Genomic DNA, 21,372 nt, shown 5'->3' with positions numbered 1-21,372 from the left:
GAGAGTGCAAAAAAATCTAAACATTGAGAAAATCTCCTTTAAAGTTGTCCATTTATGTTGGCGATTGTGCTGCATTCACACACAAAAATAAACGTTTTATATATTTACGATAGGAAATTTACTAAATATCTTCATGGAACATGATCTTTACTTAATATCCTAATGATATTTGGCATAAAAGAAAAATGTATAATTTTGAGCCATACAATGTATTGTTGGCTATTGCCACAAATATACCCGTGCGACTCGTTCCAGGACCACATATGACCATATCTCTGGCAGTTATAACAAATCTTTGGAGCATGCACATATGCTCTCACCTGAAAGCTAACATATCCAACCATCGCTCTACTTGGTAACACTCCTCTTTCAAAGTGTGACATTACAGACAGACTTTCTTCCTTATTACCTTCCCTATTCCTTTGCAATCGCTTTGCTTCAATTACATTTCCTCCGTTTATATTCCTCCTCAGCTCTGTCATTGTTACATCCAATAGGACCCCTGTAATTACTCCACATATCCATGTTTTTCACCTGTTTGCTTACAACTTGAAATCACTTGTTTACAACCTTCATTTTCATCACTTTATCCTTCTGTTCCTCATTTTCACATATTACCATCAATGCTCCATCCTGAAGTACTCTTGCACACTTAATCTCTCCTGTTTGTTTTCTCAACTCATTTGTTAAAGGGACAATGTGTAGTTTTTTTTTAGGTATTTTATTATCTAAAATCAATATTTTTATTCTTAAATATGTCCTCAATGGTGTACAAATACCTCTGCCAATGATCTGACTTATCCTCGTAAGCGAAGAATTTATTATCTTTATATACATGGGACGGGTAGGTCCACGGACGCTTCCATGTAGTTCCGCCATCTTGAAAAACTATAATAGCAGAGAGGGACAACAAGTACTAGGCCAACGTGTTTCCACAACGCGTTTTCGTTCAGAGCCAGCGTCACGTTACTGAAACCAGCAGAAACGGAGGAGCAGAGCAGTGAGAGGCGCTTGTCACTGCCCCGGCAAGTTTAAAATGCTGCACTGTACGGTTAGTCACAGGATAAGGAGTCCTCGTCGTCGAAAAAGTCCAAAGTAGACCGTAAAAACGAAACGTGACCGGAGATTACAAAAACAAGGGTTAATGTCGGGATAGCTTTTTCCAGGTGGAAAGAGCTAATGCAGGAGAAAGCTTTCAAAAGAGAAGTGAAGTTGCCTGCTTTCTTCTCGACAGGTACAGTAAGTCAATGTTACGGTCTTAATTACAAGCTTTTTTTCATTGCTTGGTTGTGTACTTTATTATATAGACAGACAGTAGAACTCGATGAAGTGCTATTAAAAGACATCCTGTCATAGCTTTATGGTACGTAACGGCTACCGTAGATGCAGCACGCATTTGAAAAAAACGAGGCACTGGAGAGCAATATTCGTTTGAATGCAAAATACAATTTCACCACTAGATGGGAGAAATTCGTAATTCGACATTCGATGTAGGGAAATTATGTAATTTATCATGTCATTTTTGCTCCTATTCTATAAAAAACGTTGTATTCTTTTTGCTGGTGGGATTTTCTCTGAGATTTATCTGAGATCCTCCGGCTGTGATTAAAGCATATTCGAAGGCATTGTCTGAAGTCTGTCGGTTATTATTGTGCAGCAAGTTATGTAGCGAAACACTAGAGATCTTACTTCTATTCCCAAGTGATAGTGTTTGAACGGACCGAGACGTCGTTCGACTCTTTGTGAGACTCTTAGGCGGGGTTAGATTGCAGTCAGGTAACTATAATTCTTAGGCATTTTATGCGGTCAGATACTTAGGCGTCAACCCGCACGGTCAGAGGAGAACTCAACTGAGTATAATATTTGCAGGTGTTAGGGACACTCGGTTCAACCTAAGTCAGGAAAAAAATCTACCACACAATACATGACCACTTTCAAGGCCCAGAAAGGTAGTAAAGACATTGTTAAAATAGTCCATGTGACTCCAGTGGTTCAACCTTAATGTTATGAAGCGACGAGAGCGTCTCTAAACACAGTGCAGCGCTTCCAGGTTCAACGGGTTCTGGAACGACATGATGGTGATTTCATTTTTTTTTTTTTGGACTGAATTAATCCTTTAAAGAGTGTTGATGTTACATTAAATAAACCAGTGGGCAACTCTGGCCGTCGAGATACACTTTAATGAAGATCTTCAGGATTACTAGAAATATACAGGCATTTGAGTTCGATCAGGTTTCTAACAATTGTTCAAAAGAGCAAATCCAAATAAGTTAAAATCCACACTTATTTATTTAGTAATTTGTTTATACAGAACATTTGATACAGAATAAAACTGGCATGTTTACTAATTACTGAGATGAGTGATCTAGAACAAGCAACATGATATCATTGTCAAGCAATTGGAAGAACATACACAACAACACACACACACACACACACAATTTGTTTAAATCTTTTTTTTTTTTTTTACAAGTTTATGGTTATGACAAATATAGTTTTCACGTTTATAAACACAACACAATTTTTATAACGAAATCAATACATTGGAGGAATGCCCCAATAATGAGTTCCTGATTTTTATATTTATAATGATATAGGCAAGCAATAAGAGTAAAGAGCAAGAGTGCTGTTTTTCCTGGAAAAGCATATTGCAAATCTGATATTGTTATAGAAAAGTTTAATAAACAAGTTAGTATGAAGTAAATTACATTTCAGACACACTGTCTTTTTTTGCTAAATGAAAATAGTTTTAAACAAAGCCACATGAGAACAGTTGCTCGTAATGAAAGAATCTCTGAACGAATGATTTTAATTAGGGCTGCACGATTAATCGCTTGAAACCGCACCTGATTTGGCAAAGGCTGCGATTATTTTATGCAGAATCGGTAGTAAATGCTCCATCAGAACGCCAGAGGGCGTCACACACTCACTCACACACACACACGCACACACACACACACACACACACACGCACGCACACACACACACACACACACACACACACACACACACACACACACACACACACACACACACACACACACACACACACACACACACACACAAGAGGTTCATAAATGCTTCTCATCTTTGGAAAGATGTTTGATGTGTGTTGCTTTTTCAAATGCAGTTATAAGTGACTCAAACTCACAGTGTTTACAGAGCCGTACATCAGTGACAAGCTGCGCATAAAGAAATAATCACAGCCTTTGCGATTTCAAAATCGCAATAAGCCAAACCAGTTTAAGTGCGATTTAATGTAAATTGCTATTAATTGTGCAGCCCTAATTTGAATGAGGTTCAATGACTCACTCATTGACAGTGATTTGTCGCCGCCTACTGGAGGATCTCCACTGCACTCTGGAGAACAAGGGTATGAACAACGTGCTAAAAACAGAAACGATTTTCTTTGTATAGATGACAACGTTATCAAAATGATCCCTGTTCACACAAACCCGTAAAAAACGACTAATAATGCTGTATATCGCATAACAGACAAGTAGTTGGCGATGCGACTTTGTAAATAAAGACTACGGGACTGTGCACACACATTATTTTACATTCTTATCACAAATGACAATCTATCATGTTTTTGTCCGATTTCCATTCTAAGGATGTTAATCTTGATAATACTGTATCATTACTTTGTCTTCTGGATAAATTTCACCTTCACAAAGCCAGAAACATTCACTGTAATCCCAATCTTAGAATGTTCTCCTCTGATATAAAGTCAATTTTACATCCTTTAAGAAAATGCCAAAACCTTTGAACACAAGGGCTTCGAAAACATATATCATCCTTGAGTCTGTTGTAAGGAACCTTTCATTTAAAAAAAGCCTATAGACTAAACACGCAATAGCCTACGCATGTGCATGATGTCACAGTTTTCAGATTTGATAAGGGTCTCGTTTTCAAAAACTTGCAGTTTGAAACACGTTTTTAAAAGTTTGCGTTTTTCAGGCCCCACAAACGCCAGTCGTGTAAATGAACACCCAAAACGAATAAAAAGTATTTCGTCAGGTTTGTTTTTGCCTGTAAAAATACCTCAATAGCCATTGTTTGTATCACAAATACATTCCACAATAAATTACAATAGCATGAATCACTATGTTCTGTCAAAAATACAGGCCTACTGTAAGCTCTATCTATTAAAACGAGTGTTCTCTGGGAATGTTTGTTGTGATTGGTGGTGTTGATGATATTATTTCTTTATTCTATATACTATTTTATATATATTACCCCCGCCCGCCGCCCCTCGCCCCTCGCCCCTCGCATCCCCGCAATTATATTACACATTTAAAGTCTATAAAAGAAGAACCAACTACAGTATTTTCAAACCATATGTTGACAGAAATAACAGTACGAGTCTTTTTAAACTGGTTAATATCAGATTGAAGTTTCTTCCTCTGCTACGGTGAACTGACTTTGGTCTTCAGCAGTTGAAACTGTGAAATACACAAAAAATATTTTCAGTATTTAAACGAACATGTCTTATGTTATTAGATTCTTTTCACTTTTTTATTTTAGAGAGCGAGAGAGAGAGAGAGAGAGAGAGAAAGTGAGTGAGTGAGTGAGTGTGTGTGTGTGTGTCAGACAGAAGTTTTACCTCTCGCTCTGTAACATTTGTAAAGCAGCACGACTGTCGCTAGCAGATACGGAGAAACTGCCAGAAGAGAACTGAGGATTTTGAGGACAGAAATCTGACCTGAACGTGACGCTGAAAAACAGAAACACAAGAACATTATTGAGCAACAAAGTTTTGTGAGTGAATATAAAAGCTTTGCAATATTTTTCCTGTCTTTTATTATTCCACCACCATTTCCCTTTCAGAGCTCTGTATTAAAGGAATAGTTCATTTTAAAAATAATATTCTGCTAAAATTGACTGACCTTCATTTTGTTCAAACCTGTTTGAATTTCTTTCTTGTGTGGAACATAAAATATATTTTGAAGGATTCTTTCATTTTCATTGTATGGACAAAAACACAGATACATTTTTCCAAATAACTTGTTTTATGTTCCAAGAAAGTTAATGTTTCAGGGGTGAGAAAATAAATCATTCTCTTCAGAACAAAAATGTATGTTTGACACTGACCGCATATGAGCACAATCAGCCCTGACAAAAAGTTGCAAAACGTTTTTTAAATGGAAACGGTGGTGTGTTGAACACCCTGTTCTGATGACGCAAGAGTTGCAACTACGGCAGCTGAGAAGGCCATTGTGTTCTTTTTGAAGAATTTTCAGTGCCTGATGAAATCGGTATAAATATGTTTAATACTGCAAAATACACTCAATGATACAGTCACTGCCCTTGATGCCCAGAATAAAAGAGAACATCCCAATCGATTGAAGGGATTTGTGGAAACTGTGGTTCCTAATTATTGTGATCCAACATTTGCCTCGCATTTCAGGATGAAAAGACAAACATGTCTTCTAATATCTTCAATTGTTGCGTATACCGAGCTGCAGGACACACCCACCAAACAAGAGAAAACGTATCTCAAACCCCGTTGCACACCGAAACATGTCGTTCAACCCGGAAACTGTAGGAAAACATTGCGCACCGGTTTGAGCTTGAACAATGTGATCTGTGATCAAGGCCAAACTTATCATTGAGCTTGACTGGACTGCAGCCCATATACCCTGCCAGTTTATGTTTGTTTGATTTGTATACGAGCCAGTACGAGCGAGGGCTACAAACGGGCCAGCCGGGGCTAATAGTTTCCGACTGCGATCTTAGAGGCCATAATCAAACTGCATTAACTGGTAATTATAATAATGAGCAGACGTGATTCAATAAGTTTATCCTTCTTCTGATTAATTTGTGATCGTGACTCACTCATTTGTCGCCACCTACTGGTGGGTGTAATTTAATAATTTCATAGTAGCCTACTACAGTTATTTCATTTTTCCAATAATTTTAATATTTATACATTTTAAAAAAAAGTGTTATATTTAAATTATTAATCTCTTAATATAATTTATGCAAAATCCATCTATGGATTTTGTTGATAGTCATTTAATTAGATTGTACCCATACATTGTATATATATATATATATTTTTATTTTATTTAATTTATTAAATTTATTGAATTTAAGAATCTAACATAAGAGGAGGATGCAGATATGATAATACATTTTTATAATACTATCTCCGGCTTTATTGCTCTGTTATTTCAGGGTTTTGATCTTCTCTCAACAGAGAAAGAGCACATCCTGTATTTTATTGTATTATATAACGACTATGTAATATTACATCTAAACTTTGGCTATGCTAGGCATGTTGCATCTTAATTGTTCTAAGAAACTCAAGCATATGCTGTTCTAGTTGAGGTCATTTGTAGGAGAGTTTGGAGAGTTTCGGGTCCCCTAAGTCCTGCCCTGTCTGTGATACTGTATTTTGTGCCGGTTAAGAAATAACGGTGGGATTTTTTCATTTTTTTTATATAAAAAATAATACATTTCCACATAGACTAATCTATTTATATGAATATAATGTGCATTTACTGTTGGTGTATAATGATTGTATAACATAGCTGTGTAATAAACGTATTGGGTTTACATAAATCGGGCTATAAAATGTGTGTGAATCAATTATTTGGTCATAATATGCATAAGGGGCAATATTAATATTATGAAAGTGGCTGGGTTTAAACCAAGAGTTTATATATCTGTCAAAATATTGCACCATGATTCGAACCGCTTCCTGAACCAGTCATCAATGATGTCATTGGTCTAAAGCGACACAAGCCTCGATACGAGCTTCACTGAAAGCTCCCGGGATTTCTCGACACACACTCCGAAGCCTCGGCACAGAACGTAACATCACTAATAAATACTGTGTTTGGATCCTCAACCTTCGTGTCTCCGACCAGTACATGACAAGCATATATTTTGCATGTGATTTGATGGTTATGCTTTCGTTTATGTGAAACAATAACCACTGATGTCAATAACTGAGTTTGCTCCAGCAGAAATATGAGCCAGAGACTATAATATATAATAGTATATAATAATGGTGTGGCGTTTCTCATTAAATCATCTCACCGTTAAAGACTTCACTGACTGAGATCCAGCTGTGGAGTGACTGTCCTCTCTCTGTTTTACAGTAGTAGAAACCCTCATGTGACTTTGAGACAGTAGTGATGCTCATCTCTCCTGTCGTCTGATTCTGGATCAGTGATCCGTCTTTATAGAAATCAGCGCTGAGGATCGGGGAGTTTGTAGATCGATGTAAACAGTGTAGAGTCAGAGTCTCTCCCTCAATCACAGGATCAACAGAACTCTCCAGAATCACCTCACCGTCTACAAACACAAGAAATACATCAACAGATGTAGTGACGATACAGGCTGTATTAATCAGAGCCATACTTCAATTATTAATAAGATCTGGAGGGTCAAAATGTTCACTACTGTTAATCTGAGAAACTGATACTTTTATTCAGCGAGGATGCATTATCAAATGTGACGCATTGATTTAAAAAAAGACATTTATAATGTTACAAAATATTTGTATTTCAAATAAATTATGTTCTTCAAACTTTCTCATCAAAGAAGAAATAAATGTTTTCCACATAAATATGAAGCAGCACAACTGTTTTCAACATTGATAATAATCATAAATGCTTCTTGAGCATCAAATCATCATATTAGAATGATTTCTGAAGGATCATGTGACACTGAAGACTGGAGTAATGATGCTGAGAATTCAGCTTTGATCACAGGAATAAATTACATTATATTCACATAGAAAAGGGTTATTATAACATAAGGGTTATTTTATATATATATATATATATATATATTAATCCAATACTTAATGATAATGTAGTGTATTTTATTTTATTTTATTTTATTATAGAGTTGAAATCTTGATATTCAATGTGCTGAGTGAAGAAAAAAATCTGATATTTTCAGTTAGTTTAATGCATAATCACATGACTGAATTGTCAAATATAATAATTTTTAATCTGAACAGATTGTTATTTATTATCTTAGTTGTAAGTGTGATTGGACTCACTATGTACAGTGATGTTTCGAGGATGGCGTTTCTCTCCAGATTCAGACTCACACCAGTACACTCCAGTGTCAGATGTGCTGAGAGAGTCGATTACACATCGAGATCCTGTTTGTTTTGCACAAGTTTGTGTGTCTTTGACTGTGTATCTTCTCACTGTCCATCCAGCAGAGTTACTCTGATCCTCACAGCTCAGAGAGAGAGAGTCAGATGAGAAGTGTTGACTTCTGCTGGGATTGATGACCAGAGACACTGAAGCAGAAACTCCTGAAAAGAGGAAAATCTCCATCAAAACTGACAGCACAGAGACTGCAGTGAAACACAGATCCGGATGAGCACAAGCATAAACCCTCACCAGTGATCCACAGTGTCTGTGAGCTGCTGGTGTGTGTGTAATAGGCTGGTCGTCCTCTTTCTGCTCTGCACGTATAAACTCCTGTGTGCTGTAGAGCAGCAGGACTGAGAGTGTAAGATCCTCCAGCTCCTCTGCTGCTGTCTGACAGATGATCATGATCTCTGAACCAGCTGAACGTCCAGCCTTTAGAGGAGCCTGAAACCTCACAGGTCAGAGTCACTGATTCTCCTTCAGTCAGCCACGGCTGTGGAGACACTCGCACTGATGCCTGAGCTTCAGCTGAACAAAACATCACGAGTTACAGAGCCGTAGAGAAACTGATGGAGAAGCTGATCACAACAAACACACACTCACCTGAGACAGTCAGTGTAACAGCATCACTGGTGTTTGATTTCTGTGAGTCTGATCTCTCTCCTCTACAGCTGTAATTACCACTGTGAAAATATTCAACTTTGCTGATGTTCAACTCTTGTGTTGAGCACCGACTGACAGCCTTTCTGTGTGTCTGTTCATCAGCTCCACTGGTGCAGCAGTCTTGTTCTGGACATCGATTGGCAGAGTTTCTGTCCCAGTTGTTGGTTCCCTGTATTTCCCATCTGTATGTCCACTCAGTGTCTCCTCCCCACTTTATATCACATCTGAGAGTGACTGTTTCTCCTCTAAACACTCGTTCATCAGGTCGTACCGTCAGCACAGCTTTAGGACTCACTGTACAAACACAGATTATTGCATTTATAGTTTCAGAAGTTGTGTAGATATTGTCTCTGATCTGTATTTGTTGCATCACACACTACAGTCTCTCTCACCTGTAACATTTACCCACAGTGCATCACTGTCTTGTGTGTAATAGACTGGTTTCCCTCTTCCAGCTCTACACCAGTACTGGCCTCCATCAGACTCTGAATCAATCTTCAGGCTGTAGTTTGTTTCTGTCTTCTCTGTCTCAGGGTTCAGTGTGTGTTTGTACCAGTAAGAGTCCCAGTTTCCAGTGGATGGATTCATGCGACAGGTCAAAGTCACTGTGTGTCCAGTCAGTGCAGCTCCTGCAGGATCTGATGTGAGTTCAGGCTTCGGCTCTAGATCTGCAGGAGAACAACAACAGATTCAGATCCTCAAGAGTCAGAGTTCACCTGCGTTACACAAATCATTGAGTTTTTGTCTGCAACAGTTCATACAGAAGAGAATAAGTGCTGAAATATGGATTTTATAGTAGCATTAAACAGATATGAATATGAACTACATTAAAAAAAAATTTCAGTTTTGACTAATGAAGAAAGACAAACAGATTTTGTAGAAAGAGAGGGTATGTGAGATTAAACTATGACAATTTTCATTTTCACAACTTTTGTGTGAGTGTCAGATAAAATATATCTTAAATCTATTGTTTAAGTAACTGTAAATCATAATCAGGTACAAAACTATGGAGGACCAGGAGTTTTATAAGAATCAATTTATCAGTTTAATATTTCAAACATAAAAATGTATATAAATAAATCACTTTTAAATGGACAAATTAATAGACATTTTTAAAGTTGTTTATTTGATTCGTGTTTTTAAATGTATTTTAATAAAAACCATAAAACAATTAAAAAAAAAAAACATTTTAAATGTATGAATAAATAGTCAAATTTAAAATAGTTTATTTAATTCATGTTTTTAAACGTAGATTAATAAAACAATAAAAAAGGTACATTAATAAATCATTTTAAATGCACATGTTAAATCGCTTTTAAAAAAAGCATTTGGCAAACCTTTTCTCTCTCTATTTGCCAAAAGCTTTTCTTTATCCATTTGTCAATCAAGTTAAAAAATGGCATTGGACAATACACACGTGGGAGCAATCAATCAGCTTTCGCCTCAATCTGGAGCCAACGTCTCCCACTTGTAAATGTAACACTCACTGTCACTCATTGGACAGTGAGAGAAATTATACGTCATTACAGCGGGAGTTTGAAGACGGGTTCGAGTGACACAAAAATGTCAGGTGAATCTGAACGTGTTTGGAGAGGGATTGTGGATGATTTGTTAGCTTTAGCTGTTTTCTGCGGAGAAAAAAAAAAAGTCATTCACAGAGTGTCATTCAATGACTGAGTTGATTGACTGAGGTGTTGTTCAAGAATGCTTGGAAGCAGGGGCGGTTTCTTCATTTGGGCGATTGGGCGATGCACCACCAAAGTGTGAAAGGGACTTTTTCAATCACATTCGCATTCAACTAGAGTTACGCTAGCCATCACTGTTGTTCTTGCCTCGGGATATAGTCCAATCAGCGTCAAGTCGCGTTCTGTGGAGTACCGCCTCTTTTTGATACTCCACAGTATCTTCTTTACTGTAACTTTTAATCAATATAAGGCAACCTTGTTGAATAAAAGTATACATTCCTTTTAAAAAACAACAACAACAACAACAGCAAAAAACTAAACTCTTACTGAGCCCAAACATTTGAACGGTAGTGAATAATGTTACAATAGATTTCTATTTCAGATAAATACTGTTCTTTTGAACATTCTATTCATCAGCGAACCCTGTTTTCAGCATTCATAATAAGACATTTCTGAAGGATCATGTGAAACTGAAGACTGGAGTAATCATTTACATCACAGGAATAAATTGAATTTTAAAAATATATTCAAAGAGAAGTCTAGAAAAAGTCCAAGAAATATAAATACAATCTTGCTCATCCAAAATTGCATCCACGGCTGGATCAATTTGTTATTCAAAGTCCCGCTCTCTTATTCTGAGGAAAATGCAATCTCTACGTCACTATCCAGGACTATTGAAGAGCTTCCTCACCAGTGTAGTGTGTCATCTTCCAAATGCGCAGGAAAGTGAATGAAACTTATAATGAAACTTAAAGATTTTTAAGGCATTGTTCTTCGGGCTCAGAGGGTTAACTCTATTGGCCTGTGACTATGTGCGCCGGCTACACGCTGTAGGCTAATAGAGATGAGAAACGAAACCTCCCATAACCAACTGAGCAAATAGTATGATGATTTAACATCGTTTAATAATCGACATAGTCAAATCCTCTATACTCCTTGTTGTAAATATGGAGTCATTTGGACAACGGGTGAATAATGGACATGTATTAGCTGAACCGAGCCTGAAACACACACGAGTAAATGAAAACATCAGCCTTGAAAAGTGTTGTTGAAAGTTGGTAAATAAAGTAATAAAGCTATACATTTTCTCATGAACATTTACTCATGTCCACTATGCTTAGTCGCAGTAACCTTAGGTAAAGGCTACATTTCTTAAAGGAGAACTCTGGTCAATTTTAACATTGAGCTCATTTTTTTGTAAATTTGGAGTGCTGTCAGTACAGAGAACAACGACAAAAATCTGTGTTGCCTACACTTGTTATCCTCTTTTTAAAAATTGCACCCTGTTGACTTCAATGGGGCAAGTTTTAAACCTGCTTTTAGCCTCTTAACATCCTTGATGTGTCATTACAAGTGCACTTTCTTCCTTTCTTTCTTTCTTTCTTTCTTTCTTTCTTTCTTTCTTTCTTTCTTTCTTTCTTTCTTTCTTTCTTTCTTTCTTTCTTTCTTTCTTTCTTTCTTTCTTTCTTTCTTTCTTTCTTTCGTTATTTTTTGTGGCCCGGATAGTATGTGTGTGTATGTTTCTATTGTACTGTATGTGAACACATATGTAGTATGTGTAATTTTATGTTAGTGTTGACCTATCTGGGGACTACGGATTCAGCAAACTGTTTGTTTGTTGAGAAAGTGAAATGCTTATTAGGTAAGAATGCGTGTGTTGGTGCTGTCTTTTAAAATCTAAAAAATGCATTTGACACTGTTGACCATCAGGTGCTTTTATCTAAACTAACAAATTAAACATTTTCAGAGGAAGCAATACTTTGGATAAAATCTTATATTTTAAATAGGAAACGATGTGTATGTATTGATGGTATAAATTTTTCCTTACATTGCTTGACCCAAAGGGGGTTCCACAAGGTTCTATTTTAGGCCCAATTCTGTTTTCACTTTATATCAATGATTTACCTGGAGTATGTAAAGATGTAAGTGTTCAATTGTATGCTAAGAATTTTGAAAAAGCCTCGATTACTTTGACTTCTGCTATGACCAATATACAGGATTGGCTTACCAGGACAGGTTTAGTATTGAACACACACACACACACACACACACACACACACACACACACACACACACACACACACACACACACACACACACACACACACACACACACACACACACACACACACACACACACACACACACACACACACAAAAACTGTGTCTCTGATGTTTTCAAAACAGTTAGTAGAGTTGACACATTCAAATGTATTTCTGAGAGGGGAGGAGCTTGAAGTTGTTAAAGAGTTTACGTATCTTGGGGTTACTTTGGATTTTACTCTTAATTTAAAAGCTATGTAAAAAAAAGTTGTCTAATATTGTAAAATTTAATTTAAAGAATTGTAAGTACATTAGGCCATTCTTGACAGTTGGTGCTGCAAGGTTGTATTTATATTCAATGATTTGTTCACATACAGTATTGTTTCAATAGTTGATCATTCACAGGTGACACAAATCTAAAGTTAATAGAAACACTTTATAAGAAGGCGATAAAAGTGTTGGCTAAAAAAAAACCTCTCATTTCATCACTGTAAAATTCAATTTATTAAAAAACATAATTTTGAGTTATTTTGTTTGTAGTGTTGTGTGCTGAGTATTTGTCTTTGTGTGTACCTGCCTAGGGACTGCGGACGTAAATTAGCAATGTTGCTATAATTCGGCTTGTTTACATTGTGTATTTTGTGCAAATGTTCATTAACATGCTTTGTCCCTATCAAATAAAAACAAACTGAAACTGAAAATTAGCCTCTGGCTAAATCCGTTACAATGCATGAAATGGAAACATGTATGTTAATTTGTAAAATTGTACATGGTCCCTTTATAAATAAATAAATAAAAAACATTTATGGAGAGTTGCATAAGATCATTCAGTGTTTCAGACTAGAGAAGTACGATATGATGTTTACACTCGGTTCATGCAGGAAAATCCTCTCTCTCAGATGGCTGTCGACGGACTTAGTGTCAGCATTAATTTCACCAACAACAAGATATGAGAGAGTTGTTCTGGATTCTCAGTGAGGAGATCTTTGTACAAGCAACCCCGGTGCTCTGAACGCCACATTTTAAGATCACAATGTTCTCCGCTGCGCACGCAATCTCTGTCACTCAGCAACAATACATTAAGTGAGAACGGCACTGCTTTACAAGGGGTGGAAGCACCAGTTGTCTTCCCCAAACGGCAGAACTTGCAGCTGGATGGATAAATAATGACTCTTTGAAGCTTTGACACTTTACTCTGATTGTTCCAGTACAAGATTCTAAGCATCAGGAGTTTTGAAAACAGTGTCACCTTGTGGCAGGTCAGATCTATAGCAGCCATAAAGCAGAGCGAGCAGCTTTGTTGTTTTAAAGTCCACATGAAATCAAAATTGACCATACTTACTTTGTTTGCCTAAATTGATCGTTTTGTGGTGAACAATTCATCCATGCCAGTCAATCCACACAAACAATTTTTTTGGCTTCGTAATCTTTAATCAAAATCTGAAAATGCCCCTCCCCTCTGCATTGGAGGACCTTCCCTTATGACGTAGGTTTGAGGACTTGGGTTGGGAAACGCTTAACCACTCCCCTCAAACCGTTAGTCTGTTATGAGCAAAGATGGAGAGGAGGAGCGCTAGAGTAAAACCCTGCCCTCTGTTCAATATTCCGTTTCACTGGGAAACACGTCACAACACTGAAGAAAAGTCGTTTGCAACTTCCGGTTCACGCAGACTTTAAAGCTTGACAACGATAAAAGTGTTCATTTTCTGATGGAATAATTCACATATTGAAGTGTAGCAATAAATAATAATAATAATAACACCAGACGTTTTTGAGACAATTAAATGGTGCTCTAATTATTTTATGCTTGTTGCGTTAGACATCTCTGCAGCAGTCACTCACGTATCACTGTCACAAAAGTGATTAATTTATTCACGGGAGAAAAATCAGATAGACCACCATCGTCTCTTGAACTCACAGCATCAACACTTTATTATGCGCATGCTCATAACATACACAGTGCGCGGGGCACGCACACTTCAATGACGTCACTGCACAGACTATAACATGGCTTTGCCACATACTTATTCAAATATGCTTAACACTCCCACTCAAAGACATGTTTATAGCATTCTATAGTGGCAAACAAAAATAAAACATTTGGTATACTGGCAGTAATCTAAAAACCTCTCAAAAATAAAAACACCTGCCAGTTCACATTATTCTCCAAACAAATACCTCTTGAAGTTCTCAAACTTAGCCCTTGCCACCGGCTTGGTAAGGACATCAGCTATCATGTTCGCAGTAGGGCAATATTCTATAGATATTTTTGCCTTCTGTGTGTGCAGACCGTACAAAGTGATATTTTATATCAACGTGTTTACATCTCTGTCTGCGTACTGGGTTCTTAGACAAAGCTATCGCCCCCTGGTTGTCCTCATATATCTTGACTGGTACATGCTGGTTACTACTATCAATTCCTTTAAGTAGCTGTACAAGATACATACTCTCTTGAGTAGTGGCAGCTAGTGCCATATACTCGGCTTCACAGGTGGATAAAGCCACCGTTGGCGCAGACTATAACATGGCTTTGCCACTTATACTTATTCAAATATGCTTAACAATGCTGTTTATATAGCAGAATTTATGATGGTCAAGTCACCTTTATTTATTTAGCGCTTTTTACAATACAGATTTTTTTTTTTGTTTCAAAGCAGCTTTACAGTGATAGTGTGTTAGCACGTGGATTCAAACATTCTGGCACGCAAAGTAAAGCATTCATGTGAAAGTGGAGCTTATTTGTTTTATTGATCATGCGTTTCTCTTAAAACAGACACGCCGATTCATGAGAAATTGCGCTGTGGATAAATCAGCATTATCAAAAACTTGCGCAGTCATATTTTTCCTTAAAATAACTAGTCAATAATGTGAATAATGAGAGGAATTTGATTACACTATTTGAGATGGTCTGTCGGGCAGGCTGGTTATGCATTTTGGTAGCCCGAAAAACACAATAGCCCTGGGACGTCGGGCTAATATCTATTGTACATGAGTTACATTGCTAATGCGTTACTACTTGGGATTTCATATCTGTCCCATACAATGGTTGTCAACAACACAATTTGAGAGTGAAACCCACATTCTGTCACTCCTGAACTTCGCAGCCTGCACTGACTGTCTGTCCTCACCACAGCATAAACACAAGTTACTCAATGAATGACATATAGCCGTGAGAGCAAAACTCATCTCAGGCCGTGCGATCTCAGAAGGGGCCGCTACATCAATGAGCGGTCCAAACGGCAATGAGTCTCCTATTTATACTCCTGCTGTGAAGCAAATACTTAATAATTAGCGAATTCAGTGTCTAATTAACCGTAACGTCTGCTAATATTTGCTAACATTGCAATCTGATTTGTTATACATGTTGCTGCTGTACAAATATTAGGAATTGCTGTAGCTCTGTTAGATATGCGAATAAACAAAAGCCTGTCTCACTTTAAAGAGTTCCTGCAAGCTTGTCTCTGTATCCTTATATTGACTGCTGCTGCATAAATGTAAAAAGCATATTCTCTAGCTGCTAGTAATTCACTCTAAGCATTAAATCAGGACTCTTGACATGACACAAGATTTAAATATTGTGAATGGTTAGTTTAAGGAATTGATGAAGCAGATTACACAAAACACATAGTGATATAGCATAAAAACCTATGCACTTATCTATCTTATATGTTGAATTTCTGAAAGCAATGCTATCAAAGTATTTGAAAGTTGAGCAGCGAGCTCATTGGCTACTGATACGGCAGGAACCAATCAGCTGCGGCCTATAGATAACGATGTGATTATGAACAGGCGAGTAAAGGACCTATTAGCCTGCGCCATCTAGAGTTTCATGACAGAACTTTGTATATGTCTGGAGGATATAGATAATGCACTCTGAAAAGATCCTTTTTTTTTAGTTCAGTCAATCTTTCTTTTGTAATTTACTGTAAACATAAAAAACAATACAATTATTGTTCACAGTAATATTCTTCTTAATAGTTTTTAATAATCAAAAAAGTTTTAAAGATTCATGTCGAAGCTGCGTCCTCTTGACGTCACATTTATCGGCCGCATACATCATAAAGAACGTCTTATTTCAGGACAGTCTCCATATAAAACTGAGCGTTATTGCTAGTGAAGTGTAAATTGTTGTAGTTTCCTCATGGGAATGTAATGGTCAGTTTACTGAGATGAAGATCCTCATGACGTTTGCGGCAGATAAATGTGACCTCCGGAGGATTCAGCCTTCGAGATGAGACACAGCCGGTGACTCCAGGATTTGATGATCTGTGAGATTGAGAATGTGTGTGTGTTGTTCACCATGAGCTCTGAGTGACTGAACTTACTCACAGCGGCCTTTCTGGAGCCCATAACCACGAGAGAGAAAGCTTTAGAGTTCAGGGTTTATGGGACGGTAAGTTAAACCTGCTTTCTGGAACAGTCTCTGTCACTTTACTGTTACTGGTTATAGATGTTAAATATTAGCAGAAACGACTAAGCAATCACAATTCTGTGTGCAGATAAATAAAAGAAAAAAAGATGAGAAGGCAAGTGGTTGTTTGTATTTTGAACACTGAAGTTAATCGAGATTTTCAGATTTGAATCTTACATTTCTCCTTAAACACTTCTAATAATATATAACACACGTGCGGCTGAAATAATCAACAAAAGAGTATTTCTGTCGGAGCTTAAATGTGCACATAATGCAGACAAAACATCTGTTTTCTATGTAACACATTAACTAAATTAAATGATATTCATATCCAGACTGCATGTTTTCCATTCTGAGCAAAACCGCAGTCTCTTGATTGCATGTGTGATTGTAGAAGAGGAGGATACCACTATTATTCATTCATCAAATATACAGGACAAGCCTATATACTGTAGTGATCATGTCCCAATCATGCGAACGGACAGCCAATCAAACCACAGCATTGGTGAGTGACTGTGTGCAGAACTTTTTAGTTTTGTTTTCGCTCTATCAAAGAGAGATGGTTCGTGTGTTGTTTTTCCATCATTCCTGCCAGAGTTGTGTGTGTCAATGACTAAAACACACACACACACAAGTGCACATGCTAATGACCACCCACACTAATGTAACCAGTGAACTTGATGGTCATTAAAGTAATTTAAATGTGGATCCTATCTCTGTGTTCTTACCGACACACCATAGCGATGACCAAACCTAAAGAACCAGTCCACCTTCATTACAGTGATCATAGGAGAGAGAGTTTAAGAGGACAATGATGTTGAACTCACCCTTCACAGAGAGATAAACAGCAGAGCTTGATGTTGATGATTTTGGTCTTCCATCTCTCTGTCCTTTACACCAGTACTGACCCTGATCAGACTCAGTAGCTCCTCTGATAGTGAGAGTGTCTCTGTTTACAGTGTAATGATCAGACGTCTGTAATATTACACTGTCTTTATACCACTCACATCCAGCTCTACATGTAAATGAAGTTTTGTCTTAAAAGTAAATTGAGGATAACAATGAAAGTGAAAGTCTTCCGTTCCCACATCTCTGATATTGTTTGAGACGGGAACTCCATGTATCCTTCATGTATCTTCTGAACACAGGATTATTCTCGACGTCACACTGCCGTTTCACACTAGAAGTGATCGAGTTTCACTCCGGTGGTGTTTACATATTACTGAGTTCAGGAGGAATCGTCTCTATGATAATTAAGCTCTTTTAGGGAAGAAACATATTCTAATACATATCTTGAAGTGGAAGCTGAGTCGGGGCAGACTGACATTTCTCACACTATATAGTTTATAGATGATTTTATCTCATATTTCCCAGTATTAGTTGTGTTTTGCTGTTGGACTGTCATTAGTTTTGTCATGTCAGTTGTTTTGAGGCTCTGGCTCCATCACGATCTCAGACAAACACCTCTGACTCGCCATAGAAAGCAGAATGAAGCTCCTGAAGGAGAGATGAAGATCTCCAACTACAAGCTCATATGAGGAGATACTGAGTCTGAATCAACTTCATCAGACTATCTGAAGACTTCATGAACTCATTTAACATCATTATCTGTGAGTCTCGTCATTCTCTCTGACTTCAGCACAAAACTCATCTTTTATATCAGTAAATATCTCCTGTAACCATAGCGACAGTGACTAAAGTCAATCTCAAAGATGGAGACGCCAATAACACTGGAAAGTCACAATTTACATGATGTTTTAAAAAAAATATCCTGATAAAAATGTGCAACACACACAAGACATCTGAAGACAATCATGACTAAAAGTGAATTGCTTATAAGAACAGATGTGGCTGATACAGAAGATCATAAGTGTTGAAATATGGATTTTAAATGATCATTAAACAGATGTGAATATGAAGACTCACCTGATACAGTCAGTGTAAGAGCATCACTGAAGTCTGTGTGTGAGCCTGATCTCTCTCCTCTACAACTGTATTCACCACTGCGAGACACACCAGCTGTGAAACTGAACTCTGCTGTTGATGTTGTATATGGATAGAAAGTGTATCCATCTCTAATCCAGCTGTATCTCCACTGAATTTTTCTTCCTCCCTGTATGTCACATGTGAGAGTGACTCTCTCTCCTCTGAACACACGCTGATATGGCTTCACCGTCACTACAGGTTTCACTGTATTAATACACATATGAGTAAATATAGATTAAAACAGCATCAGTCTCATGATCAATGTTAGTGTTTATGAACTCAAAACCTCCTTATGAGACAAACACTGTATTAAAAATGAAAGTTTGAATCTAGTTTGTTGGAAGTTTGTATTGATTACATTAAAATTGTTTGTAATTATTGATAGACTATATACTGATAAACGTATAAACTGAAAGACTGGGTAAAGTGTGTCATACATGTAAACTGATATGGTCTATAATACATGTATGTTATTTTCTATTTGCGTGTCACAGAATTGCAGCTTGTACAACATTTACAAATCTTACATAATTTAAGAGTGTAAAAAAATTACACTTAAACATGCAAAGTGATGAGGTCATGTGACAATGTAGCATACAGTTAAATTGTACAGTACAAAATGCTGGGTTGAAAAGATTGGCAGCTGATTGGGTTAAATGTTTTTAACCAAAATTTTGGAGTAAAAATACAACATTACAGGATTAAGATTAACCCAGAATAGTTTGAAAATAAAACCAGTAATCTTGGACATTATTAAATCACTTTATACACACATAATGACTATCAAAAGGTATAATTTTATTAAAAATGAGAATAAAGGCAAACATTGTCAAAAGTAACTGTAACGGTCGCCAGCTGGAGTGCCCTTGAGAGCCACCAGAACGCACTCCACATCAGACTACTGTCATTCCCTCACAAACTACACTTCCCATAACTCACTGCCCGCACTCTTCATGCATTACCACATTCCCCTGTGTCTCATTATCTTGTTTAGCTCAACCCATATAAGCCTGTTTTTCTCATTCATTATCTGTGAAGTCTTGTTTAGTGTCACACTGCAGCTCTGAGCATTCTCCCTTGTTTCATGTCTCTTGCCTGTTCCATGAATTACTCTTGTGCCCGTGTTCCCTGCCTTGTTGTGTTTGTTTGTATGGACTAGGGATGGGGAAATGAAGCCTCGTGAATTACTGACGCTTTCCCCTGACTGTTCTGGGAAAAGACTCAAAGCTTCGAGAGTGTTGAGAACAGCGCCATCTTGTGCTTATTTAAAATAAAGCAGCCAGAAGCCTGTGTTAGAAGCTCTGGCAGATGAACAATGACTCGTTAAATAAGATCTGGACAAACAGATCTGGAGCCTTCTGACACCCAAAGCGAAATGCGCACGTGATTGGACAGAAAGTGAGGCTTCATTTGTCGTCGATCACGTGACTCTAGTAAAGGCGGACATACACTGTGCGATTTTCGTCCGATTTTGAGCCGAATTCTGACTCGTGCGACTCTTTTTCGGGTCGGGCCGATTTTCAGCTTTGTCGTGCGATCGTTTGTCGTGCAGTGCTCGTACAGTGTACAGGGGGAAACGAGAGGCGATTAACCTCTCACGACCGGCAATCGGATGGTCGGATGAATTTCTGGCATGTTAGAAATTTTGGTCACTCCTCGTGAAGTTGAAGCAGAGCTACGAACCGATTGCCCTAAACTCAGTGTTTTTCCCTCACTGCGCCTGCGCGAAAACAGTTTTTCTTTAAGTTCTGTAGTTCAAAGCTACAAATTACTGTTGCTTACCTCCAGTTGGTGTTGCAAAATGGATTAACCATTACCCACTTCTTCCAAGCCACCTGCGATGTACACTTTGCCTCTTTAATTGTTAAAAAATGTTTTTGAAATAAAGCTGTTTTTAATTTTCATTGATGAATTATTGCAGTGTTCGGACATATTATAGACTGTTAATAATTAATTATATGTAGCCTATAATTAATTGTAATCGACCTAAATGTTTTAGACAATTTTTAATGAGGAGAAGTAAGCTTCTATGTAATATTTTATTAGGCCGGTGACACACTGGATGCGTGGCGTAAGCGTCTCAGCTGCGTGGCGTGTCCGTTTTTATTTCGGCTTCCATGTTAACAGGTTAGAGCTTGCACACTGCATGCGTGACACGCGCGTCTCAGGCGCGGCTCGAGCCGCGCGGAAAACGCGTGCATGCTAGAAATAGAACCGACGCCTATTTTTCATGCGACACGCAAGCGTCTTGGAAGCGTTTCCAAGCAAAATTGAATAGGAAAAGATGTTTATATGACATTTTGACACGAATACATGTTAATAAATGTCATTTTGATGTTTGAAAGTGTCTAGGGTTTGACATAAATGCAAATATAAATGCAATTTAAAAAAAATATTATTGATTTTCAAATACTGCACCTGTCAATACAGAACGAAATATTCTATAGCCTATATTGCCGTC

The 21,372-nt window shown here is 37.5% G+C and overlaps 1 protein-coding gene across 1 annotated transcript in view; it reads right to left on the bottom strand.

Moving 5' to 3' along the window:
- Positions 1 to 4,326: 4,326 nt before the first annotated feature.
- Positions 4,327 to 21,372, bottom strand: part of LOC308705341 (Fc receptor-like protein 5) — a gene marked incomplete at its 5' end in the record, with an annotated part of 36,715 nt that continues 19,669 nt past the window's right edge. Inside the window, 8 exons of the mRNA XM_081390298.1 lie at positions 4,327 to 4,445; positions 4,607 to 4,717; positions 7,048 to 7,305; positions 8,021 to 8,284; positions 8,373 to 8,651; positions 8,727 to 9,080; positions 9,179 to 9,454; positions 18,852 to 19,115. Of these exons, the coding sequence (XP_081246424.1) occupies positions 4,387 to 4,445; positions 4,607 to 4,717; positions 7,048 to 7,305; positions 8,021 to 8,284; positions 8,373 to 8,651; positions 8,727 to 9,080; positions 9,179 to 9,454; positions 18,852 to 19,115 (1,865 nt within the window). The 3' untranslated portion in view covers positions 4,327 to 4,386. The remainder of the gene's footprint in view (positions 4,446 to 4,606; positions 4,718 to 7,047; positions 7,306 to 8,020; positions 8,285 to 8,372; positions 8,652 to 8,726; positions 9,081 to 9,178; positions 9,455 to 18,851; positions 19,116 to 21,372) is intronic.

The sequence above is a fragment of the Scardinius erythrophthalmus genome (assembly GCF_964197995.2).
Source record: "Scardinius erythrophthalmus genome assembly, chromosome: 2".
NCBI classification, from domain to species: domain Eukaryota; kingdom Metazoa; phylum Chordata; class Actinopteri; order Cypriniformes; family Leuciscidae; genus Scardinius; species Scardinius erythrophthalmus.
This window is presented reverse-complemented; position numbering and strand designations above follow the sequence as displayed.